Source organism: Triturus cristatus, chromosome 3_2 (assembly GCF_964204655.1).
Source record: "Triturus cristatus chromosome 3_2, aTriCri1.1, whole genome shotgun sequence".
Classification (NCBI taxonomy): Eukaryota; Metazoa; Chordata; class Amphibia; order Caudata; family Salamandridae; genus Triturus; species Triturus cristatus.
The window spans coordinates 1,197,125,488-1,197,142,731 of record NC_140584.1 but is presented as its reverse complement, the minus strand read 5'-3'; the positions used below and the strand labels follow the sequence as shown (position 1 = coordinate 1,197,142,731).

The window sequence follows — 17,244 nt, the reverse complement described above, 5'->3', positions numbered from 1 at the left end:
TGTGTGCTCGTGGGTTTCTCCATGGCTTTTCTATACATGGTTTCTAGTGCGTGGTTTCTCTGGGTGCCTGATTTCCGCAGTGAAAGGTTTCTGTGGGTTTGTGGGTTTCTCCATGGCTTCTGTATACATGGTTTCTAGTGCGTGGTTTCTCTGGGCGCCTGATTTCCGCAGTGAAAGGTTTCTGTGGGTTCGTGGGTTTCTCCATGGCTTCTGTATACATGGTTTCTAGTGCGTGGTTTCTCTGGACGCCTGATTTCCGCAGTGAAAGGTTTCTGTGGGTTCGTGGGTTTCTCCATGGCTTCTGTATACATGGTTTCTAGTGCGTGGTTTCTCTGGGCGCCTGATTTCCGCAGTGAAACGTTTCTGTGGGTTCGTGGGTTTCTCCATGGCTTCTGTATACATGGTTTCTAGTGCTTGGTTTCTCTGGGAGCCTGGGCGCCTGATTTCCGCAGTGAAAGGTTTCTGTGGTTCGTGGGTTTCTCCATGGCTTCTGTATACATGGTTTCTAGTGCGTGGTTTCTCTGGGCGCCTGATTTCCGCAGTGAAAGGTTTCTGTGGGTTCGTGGGTTTCTCCATGGCTTCTGTATACATGGTTTCTAGTGCTTGGTTTCTCTGGGAGCCTGGGCGCCTGATTTCCGCAGTGAAAGGTTTCTGTGGTTCGTGGGTTTCTCCATGGCTTCTGTATACATGGTCTCTAGTGCGTGGTTTCTCTGGGCGCCTGATTTCCGCAGTGAAAGGTTTCTGTGGTTTGTGGGTTTCTCCATGACTTCTGTACACATGGTTTCTAGTGTGTGGTTTCTCTGGCCTCCTGATTTCCACAGTGAAAGGTTTCTGTGGGTTTGTGGGTCCTATTTTTTGTAGAGTTTATGCACATGAGCGGTTTCTATTCGTTTGCGAAGGCGTTGGGGGGAGGTTCTACAGGCGCAGGCCCCTAAGTGTACATGGACTCTATTGATATGGTGTGTGGGGTGCATGGCTTTACCCCTGCATACGTTCCATATGTTATATGATGTATGATGTCTCTACACCAAGCATTCCTTTGACAGCGCGGTTTCTCTCGGTGCGTCGGGTGTTTTTCGGTCAGTGTTTATGTGGGGGCATGCAACCTACTGGGGCTTTATTCCTGTAGGTGCATGCCTGTAGTGTCGGTGGGTCTGCATAGGGCATTGCTTCTGCAGATGGACAGCTTCGGTGAGGTGCATGGGGTGTGCACAGGTCTTCAGGGGGTTGGGGCCCTTGCACATGGTGCACTAATGGAATGGGGGTATGTCGTGTTGGTGTGAGCCCCCCGCACCCACAGGCTCCAGGAGACCGTGTTTACTCCCTTTGCTCCAACCGCCTGCCTGTCGCCCCTACGCTGCCTGTGTTTGCAGTCTCCAGGCCTCGCTGCCAGGACTCACCTGTTGCCTGGCGCCGTCTCCATGCCTGCGGTTACCAACAACACATGGGCGGGTATAAGAGGCCGGGGAGCGGGCACGGGTGTAACCTTCGTCCTCCGAGTCATAGCCGTCGGATCGAAGACCTCAGGAGCCCGGGCAAGATGGTGAGTCCTGCCCGGGCCTCCCTGTACCACGCCGTGCCTCTCTTTCGTTGTCTGTGCCTCTCCTGTCTGTGCCTCTCTGTCCCTGTTTGTGCCTCCCTGTCCCTGTCTGTGTCTCCCTGAACCTGTCTGTGCCTCTCTGTCCCTGTCTGTGCCCCCGTGAACCTGTCTGTGCCCCCCTGCACCAGGCCGTGCCTCTCTATCCCTGTCTGTGCCTCTCCTGTCTGTGCCTCTCTGTCCCTGTCTGTGCCTCTCTGTCCCTGTTTGTGCCTCCCTGTCCCTGTCTGTGCCTCTCTGTCCCTGTCTGTGCCTCTCTGTCCCTGTCTGTGCCCCTCTGTCCCTGTATGTTCCTCCCTGTCCCTGTCTGTGCCTCCCTGCACCTGTCTGTGCCTCTCTGTCCCTGTCTGTGCCCCCGTGAACCTGTCTGTGCCTCCCTGTACCAGGCCGTGCCTCTCTATCCCTGTCTGTGCCTCTCCTGTCTGTTTCTCCTTGTCCCTGTCTGTGCCTCCCTGAACCTGCCTGTGCCTCTCTGTCCCTGTCTGTGCCCCCGTGAACCTGTCTGTGCCTCCCTGTAACTGGCTGTTCCTCCTTGTACCAGGATGTAACTCCCTGTACCTGCCTGTTCTCTCTGGGCCTCCCTGCACCACCCTGTACCTGGCTGTGCCTCTCTGTCCCTGGCTGTACCTCTATGTGCCTCTCTGTACCCGACTGTGTCTGTCTGTACCTCGCTGTGCCTCTGTGTATGTGGCAGTGCCTCTATGCACCTGACTGTGCCTCTCTGTCCCTGGCTGTACCTCTATGTGCCTCTCTGTACCCGACTGTGTCTGTCTGTACCTCGCTGTGCCTCTGTGTATGTGGCAGTGCCTCTATGCACCTGGCTGTGCCTCTCTGTCCCTGGTTGTACCTCTATGTGCCTCTCTGTACCCGACTGTGTCTGTCTGTACCTCGCTGTGCCTCTGTGTATGTGGCAGTGCCTCTATGCACCTGGCTGTGCCTCTCTGTGCCTGGCTGTACATCTGTTACCTCTCTGTCCCTGCTTGTGCCTCCAAGAACCCACCTGTGCCTCCCTGATCCTGGCTGTGCCTCCCTGTACCTTGCTGTACCTCTGTGTATCCAACTGTGTCTCTCTGTACCCTGCTGAGCCTCTCTGTACCTGGCTGTGTCTCTATGTACCTGACTGTGCCTCCTCTATGTACCTGCTGGTGCCTGTTCCTCTCTCTAACTGCTGATGTATGCACCCATTTGCACAGCTGCTGCATGTGCTTCTCTATATCTACTGCAGCCTGCATCTCTCTGTACTTGCTGATGTCTGTACCTCTCTGTAATTGGTGTCTGTACCTCTCTGTCCCTGCTGTCTGTACTTCTGCACCAGTTGCTGCCTGCAACTCTCTGTACCTGCTGATGCCTGTACCTCTCTGTACTTGCTGACTGTACCTCCCTGTACTTGCTCATGCCTGTTCCTCTCTGGAACCTGCTGGTGCATGTACCTGCTGATGTATGTACCTCTCTGTGTCTGCTTCTGCCTACCTCACGGTACCTGCTAACATCTGCACCTCTTTGCATCGACTGATGCCTGTACCTGCTGATGTCTGTACCTCTCTGTACCTGTTGTCTGTACCTCTGCACCAGTTGCTGCCTGCAACTCTCTGTACCTGCTGATGCCTGTACCTCTCTGTACTTGCTGACTGTACCTCCCTGTACTTGCTCATGCCTGTTCCTCTCTGGAACCTGCTGGTGCATGTACCTGCTGATGTATGTACCTCTCTGTGTCTGCTTCTGCCTACCTCACGGTACCTGCTAACATCTGCACCTCTTTGCATCGACTGATGCCTGTCCCTGCTCATGTCTGTACCTCTCTGTACCTGCTGTCTGTAACTCTGCACCAGTTGCTGCCTGCAACTCTCTGTACCTGCTGATGCCTGTACCTCTCTGTACCTGCTGATGTCTGTACCTCTGTGCACCCGCTGATGCCTGTACCTCTCTGTACCTGCTGATTACCCTGCCTCTTGCGCCTGCTGCTGTGTTTACCTATCTGTACAACGGTGCCGTGACTCCATGGTGCACCTAGGGGTGGGCCCGTTGAGGGGGGCAGGCGGGAAGTACAGCATGGACGCAACCAGGGGGAGCCAGGTGAGGTGGCGGTAGAGAGCAAGGGGAAGCAGGCAGGTGAGTGGAAGGTACATAGGCTGGCAGTGTGTGGGGGCAACAGGCAGGTGAGCGAAAGGCACGTAGGAAGACAGTGTGTGTGTGGGGGGGGGTGCAGCAGGTAGGGGAGTGGAAAGCACATAGGCAGGCAGTGTGTGTGTGGGGGTGCTGCAGCCAGGGGAGTGGAAGGCACGTTATCAGGCAGTGTGTGGGGGTGCAGCAGGCAGATGAATGGAAGGCACGTAGGCAGGCAGCGTGTGGGGGGGCAACAGGCAGGTGAGTGGAAGGCACGTAAGCAGGCAGTGTGTGTGGGGGCAACAGGCAGGTGAGTGGAAGGCACATAAGCAGGTAGCGTGTGCAGGTAGTGTGTGTGGGGGTGCAGCAAGCAGAGGAGTGGAAGGCACACGTAGGCAGGCAGTGTGTGTGGTGGGGGGGGTGCAGCAGGCAGGGGAGTGGAAGGCACGTAGGCAGGCAGTGTGTGTGGGGGTGCAGCAGGCATGTGAGTAGATGACACACAGCCAGGCAATGTGTATGGGGGCAGCAGGCAGGTGAGTGGAAGGCACGTAGGCAGGCAATGTATGTGTGGGGCTGCAGCAGGCAGGGGAGCGGTCCGGAAGGCACGTAGGCAGGATGTGTGTGGGGCTGCAACAGGCAGGTGAGTGGAAGGCACATAGGCTGGCAGTGTGTGTGGGAGCAACAGTCAGGTGAGAGGAAGGCACATAAGCAGGTAGTGTGTGTGGGGGTGCAGTAGGCAGGGGAGTGGAAGGCACACATAGGCAGGCAGTGTGTGTGGGGGGTGCAGCAGGCAGGGGAGTGGAAGGCACGTAGGCAGGCAGTGTGTGTGGGGGTGCAGCAGGCAGGTGAGTAGATGACACATAGCCAGGCAATGTGTATGGGGTGCAGCAGGCAGGGGAGTGAAAGACACGTAGGCAGGCAGTGTGTGGGGGTGCAGCTGGCAGGTGAGTGGAAGGCACGTAGGCAGGCAGTATGTGTGGGGGGGTGCAGCAGGCACGTGAGTGGAAGGCACGTAGACAGGCAGTGTGTGGGAGGTGCAGCAGGCAGGTGAGTGGAAGGCACGTAGGCAGGCAGCGTGTGTGGGGGTGCAGAAGGAAGGGGCGTGGAATGCACGTAGGCAGGCAGTGTATGTGTGGGGGTACAGAAGACAGGGGAGTGGAAGGCACGCAGGCAGTGTATGTGTGGGGGGTGCAGCAGGCAGGTGAGTGGAAGGCACGTAGACAGGCAGTGTGTGGGGGGGTGCAGCAGGCAGGGGAGTGGAAGGCACCGAGACAGGCAGTGTGTGGGGGTGTAGCAGGCAGGTGAGTGGAAGGCACGTAGGGGGCAGGGAGTGTGCAAAGGGAGGGGGAAGGGAGGCCAGAGGAGTTCCTGGAGTCTGGACAGGATCCAGGGCACTCCCGGTGAAAGGAATGTCCAGGGCCCGTCTCCATGGCGACAGACGAGCGTCCCAGACTCCCAGTGCAGACCTGTGCCGTCCATTTTACAGCAATCAACGGGGGAGGCAGCAGCAGGTGGGGCCACCTGCACCCGGAGCACCTTCAACATTTCAGCCTTTCATGAAGAAGCTCAGTCAGTGGCGAACATCAGTGCAGAGGGCCCCCACGGGTTGGGGGGAGGGGCTAGCCTCAAACCCCAGTCACAACCACTTGTGACAGGGGGGAGGAGCCAGCTTCAGACCCCAGCCACAACCACTTCTGACAGGGGGGAGAAGCCAGCTTCAGACCCCAGCCACAACCACTTCTGACAGGGGGAAGGAGCCAGCCTCAGACCCCAGTCACAGCCACTTCTGACAGGGGGGAGGAGCCAGCTTCAGACCCCAGCCACAGCCACTTCTGACAGGGGGGAGAAGCCAGCTTCAGACCCCCGTCACAACCACTTCTGACAGGGGGAAGGAGCCAGCCTCAGACCCCAGCCACAGCCACTTCTGACAGGGGGGAGGAGCCAGCTTCAGACCCCAGCCACAGCCACTTCTGACAGGGGGGAGGAGCCAGCTTCAGACCTCAGCCACAACCACTTCTGACAGGGGGGAGGAGCCAGCCTCAGACCCCAGCCACAACCACTTCTGACAGGGGGGAGGAGCCAGCTTCAGACCCCAGTCACAGCCACGTCTGACAGGGGGAGGAGACAGCTTCAGACCCCAGTCACAACCGCATCTGACAGGGGGAGGAGACAGCTTCAGACCCCAGTCACAACCGCGTCTGACAGGGGAGGAGACAGCTTCAGACCCCAGTCACAACCACTTCTGACCGGGGGGAGAAGCCAGCCTCAGACCGCAGCCACAGCCACTTATGACAAGAGGGAAGGGCCAGCTTCGGACCCCAGTCACATCTACTTCTGACAGGGGGGAGGAGCCATCTTATTATTATTATTATTATTATTATTATTTTTATTTATATGGCGCATGAATCATCCCCAAGGGGATCTCTAGGCGCCTGGGCGGCGGGCTTCTACAGCGAGATGTCAGTTGTATAGCCAGGTTTTTAAATGCTTCTTAAAAATAGTAAACGAGGGGCAGGAGCGCAGTTCTAGAGGCAATGCATTCCAATGTTTCGCCACCAGATTGGAAAAGGCACGGCCCCCCATCTTTGCTTTTTTGATTTTAGGCACTATGAGAAGCTTTTGGCTGCTAGACCTTAAAAGTCGCAATGGAATGTACCATTCCAGCTTTTTCAAGAGGTATTTGGGTCCCTGTCCATGGAGTGCCTTGAATACTAGGCACAGAAGCTTGAAGAGTGCCTTCTTCTGATAGGCAGCCAATGGAGCTCTTTCAGAAGCGGTACAAAAGGAGGTGGTGATGGATGGAGCATCAGAACCAATCAAACACTCACACCCAGTCAACAGATCTGGGTTTAATCCATCACCGTTCTTTGGCCCACTCTGCCACCCCAGTTCAGACATGGCCATATGCAAATCAGTCTGACCCTGTGCCTCATGGGAACAGTCCAGCCCAAACTGCCAAGCCATGCCTTCGCTGGACCGGAAACAAGCTTCCTAGGACCGGTTTCTGGCATTTCAGCCGTCTTCAGCCAGGCTTGCTTGAATCCAGTGGCAAAGTGAGCAAGGGACTCACGTCTGAGCATACCCTGCCAACTTATGGCGAACAAAGCGGTACAAAAGGAGGTGGTGATGGACGGAGCATCAGAACCAATCTTACACTCACACCCAGTCAACAGATCTGGGTTTGATCCATCACTGTTCTTTGGCCCACTCTGCCACCCCAGTTCAGACATGGCCATATGCAAATCAGTCTGACCCTGTGCCTCATGGGAACAGTCCAGCCCAAACTGCCAAGCCATGCCTTCCCTGGACCGGAAACAAGCTTCCTAGGACCGGTTTCTGGCATTTCAGCCGTCTTCAGCCAGGCTTGCTTGAATCCAGTGGCAAAGTGAGCAAGGGACTCACGTCTGAGCATACCCTGCCAACTTATGGCGAACAAAGCGGTACAAAAGGAGGTGGTGATGGACGGAGCATCAGAACCAATCTTACACTCACACCCAGTCAACAGATCTGGGTTTGATCCATCACCGTTCTTTGGCCCACTCTGCCACCCCAGTTCAGACATGGCCATATGCAAATCAGTCTGACCCTGTGCCTCATGGGAACAGTCCAGCCCGAACTGCCAAGCCATGCCTTCGCTGGACCGGAAACAAGCTCCCTAGGACCGGTTTCTGGCATTTCAGCCGTCTTCAGCCAGGCTTGCTTGAATCCAGTGGCAAAGTGAGCAAGGGACTCACGTCTGAGCATACCCTGCCAACTTATGGCGAACAAAGCGGTACAAAAGGGGGTGGTGATGGACGGAGCATCAGAACCAATCAAACACTCACACCCAGTCAACAGATCTGGGTTTGATCCATCACCGTTCTTTGGCCCACTCTGCCACCCCCTTTTGGGTGTGAGTGTTTGATTGGTTCTGATGCTCCGTCCATCACCAACCCCTTTTGTACCGCTCTTTCAGAAGTGGCATGGATGACGTCCGCGGGTTTTTTTTTAAGGCTAAGCGAGCGGCCGTGTTTTGCACGACTTGTAGCCTGGAAAGTAGGTTCTCCCTTGCCCCCACCAAGAGAGCATTCCCATAATCCAGTCTGCTTACTAGAAGTGCCTGGATCAGGGCCCTTCTGGCGGAGATGGGAATCCACGGGAAGACCTTCCTCAACATACGCATAAGTCCAAAACATTTCCCCGAAAGGGTATTGCTCTGTTCTTCCATGGATAGATTGTTATCCATTAAGATACCTAGGTTTTTTACCCTATTTTTGGGGCGGGGAGCTGTTCCTAATTCCTCTGGCCACCACTCATCTGTCCAAATCTCTACTGCTTTGCCAAACAATAAGATCTCTGATTTGTTTGAGCTAAGCTGCAGATAGTTGTTTTTCATCCATGCAGAGATTTTCCTCATACAGCTTTTAAATCTGACTCTGGTCACCATGGGGTCCTTCTCTATGGGAATTATCACCTGAGTGTCATCCGCATAGGAGATGGTTTGGAACCCACAGGATTTTATAATAGTGGCCAGGGACGACACGTAGATATTGAACAGGGTGGGGCTTAAAATAGATCCCTGAGGAACCCCCTTGTCAACCGCCGAGGTCTGAGAGACAAAGGAGTCTAAATGAACACATTGCGATCTATCCGATAGGAAACTCTGAAGCCACTCCAATGCCCTTCCCGTGACACCAATCTCTTGTAGTCTCTCCAGCAGGATTTTGTGAGAGATGGTGTCAAAGGCTGCTGACAGATCCAGAAGGACTAGTACCACAGGGGTTCCTTCGTCAAGCAGCATTCTGATGGTGTCCGTAACCTCAACCAGCGCGGACTCCGTGCTGTAGCCCGCACGGAAACCCGACTGGTAGGGATCCAGGAGATCAAACCGCTCAAGATGATCTGATAGTTGGCGGTTAATCAAAGTTTCCATGATTTTAGAGCAGCCTGGGAGGAGCGAGATTGGTCGATAGTTCTGTAGGTCGGCAGCATCTGCCGTGGGTCTCTTGGGTAGGGGTTTGACGGAGGCCTTTTTCCAGCTCGCTGGAAAGGAGGAGGTAGCTAGGGATAGATTGCATATTTCACTGATGGGATGCACTACTTCTATTGCTAGCTCTGACAGCACATATGGGGGAGCTATGTCGGACGGGGAGCCTGACTTAATACATTTCAAAAGAGGAAGCACCTGTTCCCTGGTGAACGTTGCGAAGGTCTCCAGCTTTTCTATGGAGGCATTTTCTATGATAGGGATGCTTTCCCCGTTGCCTGATCCCTGCTCGAAAGACTCATAAATGTTATCTATTTTATTTTTGAAGTGAGTGGCTATATTATCGCAAAGTTCCTGCGAGGAGGGGCACGTGGGGGCTGCTACTCTGGGGGTGGTGAATTCCTTGAGAATCCTGAACAGTTCTTTCGACGAGCCCTTCGCCTACTCGATACGAGTGGCTAATAGAGTTCTTCTCGCAGTGTTACAGTTTTGGAGATAATGCCTATGTGCTGCCTTATAGGCCAGTCTATCTACTTCCGTTTTTGGTTTTCTCCAATTACGCTCCTTAACCCTGCAGGCAGCTTTCTCCAGCTTTAAACTGGCCGAATACCAGGGTGCTGGGCTCAATCTCTCATAGATTGTAGTTGTTTTACTAGGGGCGATTTTGTCAAAGGCCCTAGTGACCTCTGCCTCAAGATTTCCTAGGGCTACATTGATATCTAGACCTTCGTTACCCATAGGAGGAGAAAAGACAGTACTGAATGTTTTAGGTGTTATTTTTCTCCATTGCCTGCGTGTGACTCTCCGTCCTAGTGGTTTTTCCCTGCTATTAGGCGCAGAGAAAGAAAAACTAAGGGCCATATGGTCCGACCAATCAACTGCTTGCGGAGGTTCATCGTTCAAACTGGAAATGTTGGTAAAGATATTATTCAGCGTATGGCCTGCTAAATGGGTCGGGCAAACGACTTTAGGCCGCAAAGTCTATCGCCTCCATAGCTGCTAGTAGGTCGGTGGTGTCCGTATTGGCATCCGTGTCAAAATACAAATTAAAATCACCTACCAGGAAAAATTACTTTGTTTGTAAAAAAATGGGGGCAAGAATTTCTGGTAGGGAGGCACAAAAAGCCTTCTTATTTTCCCGGGGGGGGGGGGGGGGGGGGGTGATATACAACTGCTGCTACTACCGTGTGGCCTTTGAACGGTTCAATGGCTAGAATCATCAGCTCCGATCCGGGAGATGATACAGCGTGCAAAACTTTTTCCCATTCTATCTAGCCTTACTACTGTGTACTCTGGGGGGAAAGCGATGGCTAGAGAAGGCGCGGAATGTGTGTGTAGCCTTGTCTCCGTGAAAAGGCAAATGTCTGGTTTATGATCGTCCAACAGGTCCCAGACCTCTGTGGCATGCTTAGATAAGGACCTTGCATTAATATATAGCCCTTGAAAGGTGCCACTGGGCATCCTATCGTTGGAAAAGTCTTCCTTAAGGGTCATGTTGGTCAAATAATGATTTCCAGGGGAGGTATATAGATTCCAAGAGCCTACTACTCCATGGGGCTGACTGACCAATAAGTTGCAGCAGTTTATAAAGGCTCCAGAGTCCAGGCAAAACCTACCATCACACTGTAGGCTAGATCTACTGGTCCTCCTCTTCAACAGCGACTCCCTTGCGTAAGTTAGGGGCAACATTTTGATGGGCGCAGGAACAGGCAGGGGTTTATGCCAGCTGGCAGCGTTCTGGCGCGGATGGGCACAGACGGGCTTGCCTTAGGCGCGCCCGCTGCACACGTCCGCTTCACGCCCGCGAGTGAGGGGATTTTAAATGACTCAGCGGTGGATCACTAGAGCGCCAACCCTCCAAGATGGCGCCTGCTCTGTGTCCCACTTAGAACAAGGGTTTTCTCTCTCCACTTCAATAGGTCATGAGCAAGACCGTGGTGGACCGGAGAGACCCCGATGGTAGGTAACAAGATAAAATGCCCAGACAAACTCACATTCAGATAAAATAGGTGCCCCCCACAGTTCAAACACATATGCTAGAATTGTAAAACTTTTTCCCAAACTGGGGCAGATATCGATTCAAATTATTTTTAAAAGCAAGATAATAGCCCTACTGACAGGCGAGCATTCAGAAACTCAGCCTGGTGCCAGCGGCAGTTCACGTACTTCAAAGAGAAGCCTGCTGCTTCAGACCCCAGTCACAACCACTTCTGACAGGGGGGAGAATCCAGCTTCAGACCCCAGTCACAACCACTTCTGACAGGGGGGAAGAGCCAGCTTCAGACCCCAGTCACAACCACTTATGACAGGGACATGCAGTGAGGGTCGGATATGTAACAATGAATGCACAAACTTGAGTTTGAAGCCCATTGAGCACTATGGGCGTTGCACACCTGACTCCCACAACCTCTAACCATAAGTATAGGGCATCTTTATCAACCGGAAGTACAGGAACACGCCACCGACCAATGACTCCACCATCCGGAAGTACAGGGTTACTACTCCATCAAGCACTTGCTAGAGGTACAGGGGTACTCCAGCAAGCACTCGCTACAAGTACAGGCTTACCGCATGAAGCATTCACTAAAGTCTGGCAAGCACTCGCTAAAGGTGCAGGGCCACTCCACACACCACTGTGCTGCTGTAGACGGTTACCCAATCACTGCGCAGATGGCAAGGGCTGCTCCTCTTCTGTATGAACTGTCAGTCTCTGTCCTTTCCACCACGCTGTACTCTTGTGGATCGTCTCACACACTCTGTGAAGAGGGTGTTTGCTCTTTTGCTAGACCTGTTCCGCGTGTGAGCTCCGCTCACCTCGTATGAGCCAGGTGAGTGTGTGCCGCAGACAGACCTTCTCTTCTCATCCATGTAGTGTCTGTCCTTGGCCACAGCCTCTTCCTTCGCAGGGCCTCATCTTCTCATGGAGTGTCCCTCAATCCTCTCACTCAGCATGTTCTCCCACAAGGCATCTATTTCCCTCTATGGAATGTTCCTTAGACTTCTCCCTCAGCATGTTCCTCTGCAGGCACCCTCTTCCTGCCATGGAATGTCCCTCAATTCTCACCTTGCATGACCTTGTCTTCTCCTTGGAGTGTCCCTCTGCATGCCCCCCGCAGGGTCTCTTATTCCCTCCATGGAATGCCCCTCAAGCCTCTCCCTCAACATCATCCTCACTTGGCTATTCTTCCCCTACCTGTAGAGTGTGTGCCTGTACCCCTCAGCACCCTGTCCTGGTGTCCCATCACTTGCCACCTGCAAAAACCTTGGACACGAGTTTCTTTTCCAACCCCAGCCTTCTCCATAACATGGCATCTCTTCCTCCTCCACAGCGTGAGTGTATTTCCATCCACGTCGGCCAGGCCGGAGTCCAGATTGGCAATGCCTGCTGGGAGCTGTACTGCCTGGAGCATGGCATCCAACCGGATGGACAGATGCCCAGCGACAAGACCATTGGGGGCGGGGACGACTCCTTCAACACCTTCTTCAGCGAGACAGGGGCCGGGAAGCACGTGCCCCGGGCCGTCTTTGTAGACCTGGAGCCCACAGTCATCGGTGAGTATGTGGCAGTAGTTAGCTCACTGTGCTCAGGGTGTCCTTAGGTAAGGTATGGAGCCCACGGTGATCAGTGAGTACAGGGTGTGGCAGTGGACATCTCACTGTGCCCATGGGCAACATAGGAAGCACAGGTAAGGTCTTTCAGGTGCATAGAAATGGGGCCAATGATGACCAGCCACGGCTGCTGCAGGTAAGAGCGGTGGGGCGGTGGGGCCGGGTGAGGGGGGTTTCGTGAGACAACCACGAGGGAAAATTAAATAAATCATTAACTTTCCCTTGTGGTTGTCTCTCGAAATCACCCCTCACTGGGAACCACCGCCCCACTGCTCTTAACTGAAGTGGCCACGGCTGACGATGACAACAGTATGAACATTTCACGGGAGTCTATGTGGTCATTCACCTCTACGAGGGCGCCTTTTGCTCTGATTTGTCTGCTAATTACCAGGGATCATTTTTTTGCCATAGGTTTTCTGATCCTTGTAAAACGTCTGGAGGGACAAGAAGCGCCACCCATGCTTTCTTTTCTTTGGGTCCACTCCTTACAACCACTGACTTTCTGTGACCAGCCCCTTTCAGCTATTGGCTGGAGAGTTTGTGATTCCCATCTTAGCTCAACACATTGGAGTATTCTATTGGTCGTTTGGCTGTGTTCCACCTCCAGTCCAGACTTGCATTGAACTGCTTTACCACTGTTGCCCTATATCTGCTACCGCTGTGTCCCCCTTGAGTGCCTCATTTTACTGTACTACCGCTGCATCCACACCTATTGTCTTCAACAAGACAGGCCTTCTTGCGGTCTCTGTAGATGCCTTGAAGAGCAGGCCTGGCTGGGCCATGCCTCACCATACAATAGTCTAATCGGCTCATCCGTTGGCCGGGACTGGACCATGGCTCATCTTCTGCTCCCATGCAGTTGTGACTTCTGATTCACAATGGGGCTGGTACCACTGCACATGGCTGGATTGAGTAGAGCTGCTCCCTGCCTCTTGGTTCTCCACTCCATGGCCACACTCTAGGGTGACAATGCTAGCAGGTTGGGGTTGCAATGGGTAAGGAAGGCTTCTGCACCACAAGTTAAACAGTATTAGCAGACCCTAGAGCAGGCTGTGCTGTGACACCTTTCTGTTTTCAACTGTTTCCTTTCAGATGAAGTTCGCACGGGCACGTACCGCCAGCTCTTTCACCCCGAGCAGCTCATCACCGGCAAGGAAGACGCTGCCAACAACTACGCCCGTGGGCACTACACCATCGGCAAGGAGATCATCGACTTGGTGCTGGACCGGATACGTAAACTGGTGCGTGCCCTTATAAATGTTTCATGGATTACTCTGGTTCACTGTTTTTGTTAATGGAGGTGCTGTGCTCCTCCTTGGATTGTGCAGGTGCCGTTTTGCTACCTTATATAGGCATCAACTCAAACATCTGTTCCCTTGAACAGTAGCAAGCTGGGCAATGTGACAATGTGGGCAGCAATCTTCTTCAATATTCAGGCAGAAAGCCATTTTGGGCAATATTCAATCAGACAGCCATCTTGCACATTATTCAACCAGGTAGCCATCTTGTACAATATTCAACCAGGTAGCCATTTTGTGCAATATTCAATCAGACAGCCATCTTGTACAATATTCAATCAGGTAGCCATTTTGTGCAATATTCAATCAGGCGGCCATCTTGTACAATATTCAATCAGGTAGCCATCTTGTAGAATATTCAACCAGGTAGCCATTTCCCGCAATATTTAATCAGGCAACCATCTTGTACAATATTCAACCAGGTAGCCATTTTGTGCAATATTCAATCAGACAGCCATCTTGTACAATATTCAATCAGGTAGCCATTTTGTGCAATATTCAATCAGGCGGCCATCTTGTACAATATTCAATCAGGTAGCCATTTTGTGCAATATTCAATCAGGCGGCCATCTTGTACAATATTCAATCAGGTAGCCATCTTGTACAATATTCAACCAAGTAGCCATTTTACGCAATATTCAATCAGGTAGCCATCTTGTACAATATTCAACCAGGTAGCCATTTTGTGCAATATTCAATCAGACAGCCATCTTGTACAACGTTCAATCAGGTAGCCGTCCTGTGCACTATTCAGACAGTAAGCCTTTTTGTACAATATTCAGGCAGGCAGCCTGAGCAATGTTTATAAAGCCATTTGACGCAATACTTATATAGACATTTTATGCAACATTCAGGTAGAAAGGAACCATTTTGTGCATTATTCGGGTACTGAGGATGTGCTTTAGTTCAACATTCAGACAGTTGTGCACTGACTCTCAGAACCTGGCTACAATATTGAGGGTCTGCTCAATGCTGCTGCCCCTTCCTACCTTGCACACTCCCTGTACTGGCTCAGGGATCGGGCAGGTTCCACGCGCCGCCTATGTGGAACATCCACGGTAGATGTGCTGCACCTCCTGTGCACCCGCACAGAGCTCTAGAAGGAAAGGAGGCAGCTTCTTCAAGCTCATTTTAACCAAAGAGGGGTTCGGACTCGAAGGCAGGCCGCGCTGGGCTGCTTCACACCACAGGACCCACAGCTGAACTGCCGTTTAGTACAATTTTTGGCACTGGTGGCTAAAAAGAGGCTGGGACTCTCAGCCTAATAGAGCTCACAGTTGACTCAAAACACTCTTGTAGATACATCCTAAAAATCCATGCATTAACCTTTTTTATCTTCACGGCTTTACAGTATTTGAATATCAAATCATTACCTGATGGGAGAGCTCTCCTGATCAAGGGCTACGCCTTCAAGGACGCCTCATTTTACATTGAGACACACTCAGGAGTTTAGCTCGTAATCCACAATGGTCTGCAATTTGTCTATATAATATCTTATCATTTTCATGAGATTTTTATGGTGTTCTTTTATGCAGTGGTTTTAAGTAACTATGCGAATAAACTTGACTCAACTCCTGACTCGGCCGTCCTACCTGCGGAGCCTCCCCGAGGTACACATAGACATCATGGCCGCTTCCTGGACGCACAGGTCCCAGCAGATGTATTTCAGTCGCCTTCTCAGCTGAGGGTCGAACTATTGCTTGCGCTTCAGTATTCTAGGAGTCAATGCAGCCATCAAACAAGGCTCGCGGAATGTAGAGAAGAGGGTTTAGCGCAGAAGTTCTAAAAGGCCCTTCATTAATGCTTAGTGTGGAAGAAATAGTTAGGAATGGCTAGCATCTTTTATGTTATAGTCCAAAACAGGAACAATCTTTCAGGTTAAGCATGCAGACGAAACCCAGCAGAGGAAGGGGAGCACTGTACAGGTCCAAAGGCAAGCAGCAGATCTGGGGCTGCTGACTTCGGAGAAGGGAAGGAGACTTTCTAAAGCATCAGGTTAGGAAAACAACCCAAATCTCAGGTACTTGAAATATTTGAATAACTCATGTCAGTTGGTGGGTCTCTCACAACTACAAGACTTTAGGCAGAACCCTGATAAAGTAATATCAACATTGGGAGCACAAGGGCTTATGCATTACAGCTGGGGGTCTTAGTAACACAGCAGGGAGATAGGGTCTCTTCCAACACCCCTGTAACATGATCCTATGGTATGACAGTCCTTGTTCGATGCTCTCTTACCCGTATACTAACTACTTCCTCTTCTCACTCCCACAGGCTGACCAGTGCACTGGGCTCCAGGGTTTCCTCATCTTCCACAGCTTCGGCGGCGGCACTGGCTCTGGCTTCACCTCCCTGCTGATGGAACGTCTGTCTGTTGACTATGGCAAGAAGTCCAAGCTGGAGTTCTCCATCTACCCAGCGCCACAGATAGCCACTGCTGTGGTTGAGCCGTACAACTCCATCCTGACCACTCACACCACCCTGGAGCATTCAGACTGCGCCTTCATGGTGGACAACGAAGCCATCTATGACATCTGCCGCAGGAACCTGGACATTGAGCGTCCGACCTACACTAACCTCAACCGCTTGATAGGCCAGATTGTGTCCTCCATCACAGCCTCCCTTCGGTTCGATGGTGCCCTCAATGTTGACCTTACTGAGTTCCAGACCAACTTGGTGCCATATCCCCGTATCCACTTCCCCCTGGCCACCTATGCCCCAGTGATCTCGGCAGAAAAAGCTTACCATGAGCAGCTTTCAGTCTCTGAGATCACCAATGCTTGCTTTGAGCCAGCAAACCAGATGGTGAAATGTGACCCGCGCCACGGTAAGTACATGGCTTGCTGCCTGTTATACCGTGGTGACGTGGTGCCCAAGGATGTCAATGCTGCAATTGCAACCATCAAGACCAAACGTACCATCCAGTTTGTGGACTGGTGCCCAACTGGCTTTAAAGTTGGTATTAACTACCAGCCTCCCACTGTGGTGCCCGGTGGGGATCTAGCCAAGGTGCAGCGTGCTGTGTGCATGTTGAGCAACACCACAGCCATCGCTGAGGCATGGGCTCGCTTGGACCACAAGTTTGACCTAATGTATGCAAAGCGTGCCTTTGTCCACTGGTATGTGGGTGAGGGGATGGAGGAAGGAGAGTTCTCGGAGGCCCGGGAGGACATGGCTGCCCTGGAGAAGGATTACGAAGAGGTGGGAACGGACAGCGTGGAAGGAGAGGGCGAGGAAGAGGGTGAAGAGTATTAGAAATGTCATCATTGTTCTTCTTGCACTGAGAACCGGTTTTAAACAAACAGCAGAGATATATTTTGAATAAAAAGATTTATTATGTGTGTGTTCAGCGTTGTATTTTTGGAAAATTAAGTGTCAGGACTCAGCCTGTTGGACTATGTCCCACAGTGCATTCTGCAAAAGTGAAGTAGGTTCTCTTGTGAGTATCATCAGCTTACCTTTGGTAGAAGGGCGTGTACAGCAGTGATATACTCTAGAGGAAAGTACACGTCACTGTCTGCACAAGGTACTCTGAAAAGAAATGAAGAATTTGAGATCCAAACAAGGGAGGAGCCAGAAAATTAAAATACCCCCCACGTTCAACCAAAGCTCTTAGGATACCAAGCAAACAAAGCAAGTCATCGCAACCCTTCCCCAAAGAGCTTACTTGC

The 17,244-nt window shown here is 52.2% G+C and overlaps 1 protein-coding gene across 1 annotated transcript; it reads left to right on the top strand.

The window, feature by feature from the left end:
* Window positions 1-1,429: 1,429 nt before the first annotated feature.
* On the top strand, window positions 1,430-16,916 carry LOC146859429 (tubulin alpha-1A chain-like). Its single transcript, XM_085650126.1, has 4 exons — window positions 1,430-1,543; window positions 11,996-12,218; window positions 13,368-13,516; window positions 15,848-16,916. The coding sequence occupies exons 1-4, from the start codon at window positions 1,445-1,447 to the stop codon at window positions 16,826-16,828; spliced, it is 1,452 nt and encodes a 483-aa protein (XP_085506252.1). The 5' UTR covers window positions 1,430-1,444; the 3' UTR covers window positions 16,829-16,916.
* Window positions 16,917-17,244: the final 328 nt, after the last annotated feature.

Coding starts and splice junctions, on each gene's coding strand:
- LOC146859429 (XM_085650126.1), top strand. CDS start 1,445: ATGGGCGGGTATAAGAGGCCGGGGAGCGGGCACGGGTGTAACCTTCGT. Junction 12,219..13,367: donor CCTGGAGCCCACAGTCATCG/GTGAGTATGTGG, acceptor GTTTCCTTTCAG/ATGAAGTTCGCACGGGCACG. Junction 13,517..15,847: donor TGGACCGGATACGTAAACTG/GTGCGTGCCCTT, acceptor TCACTCCCACAG/GCTGACCAGTGCACTGGGCT.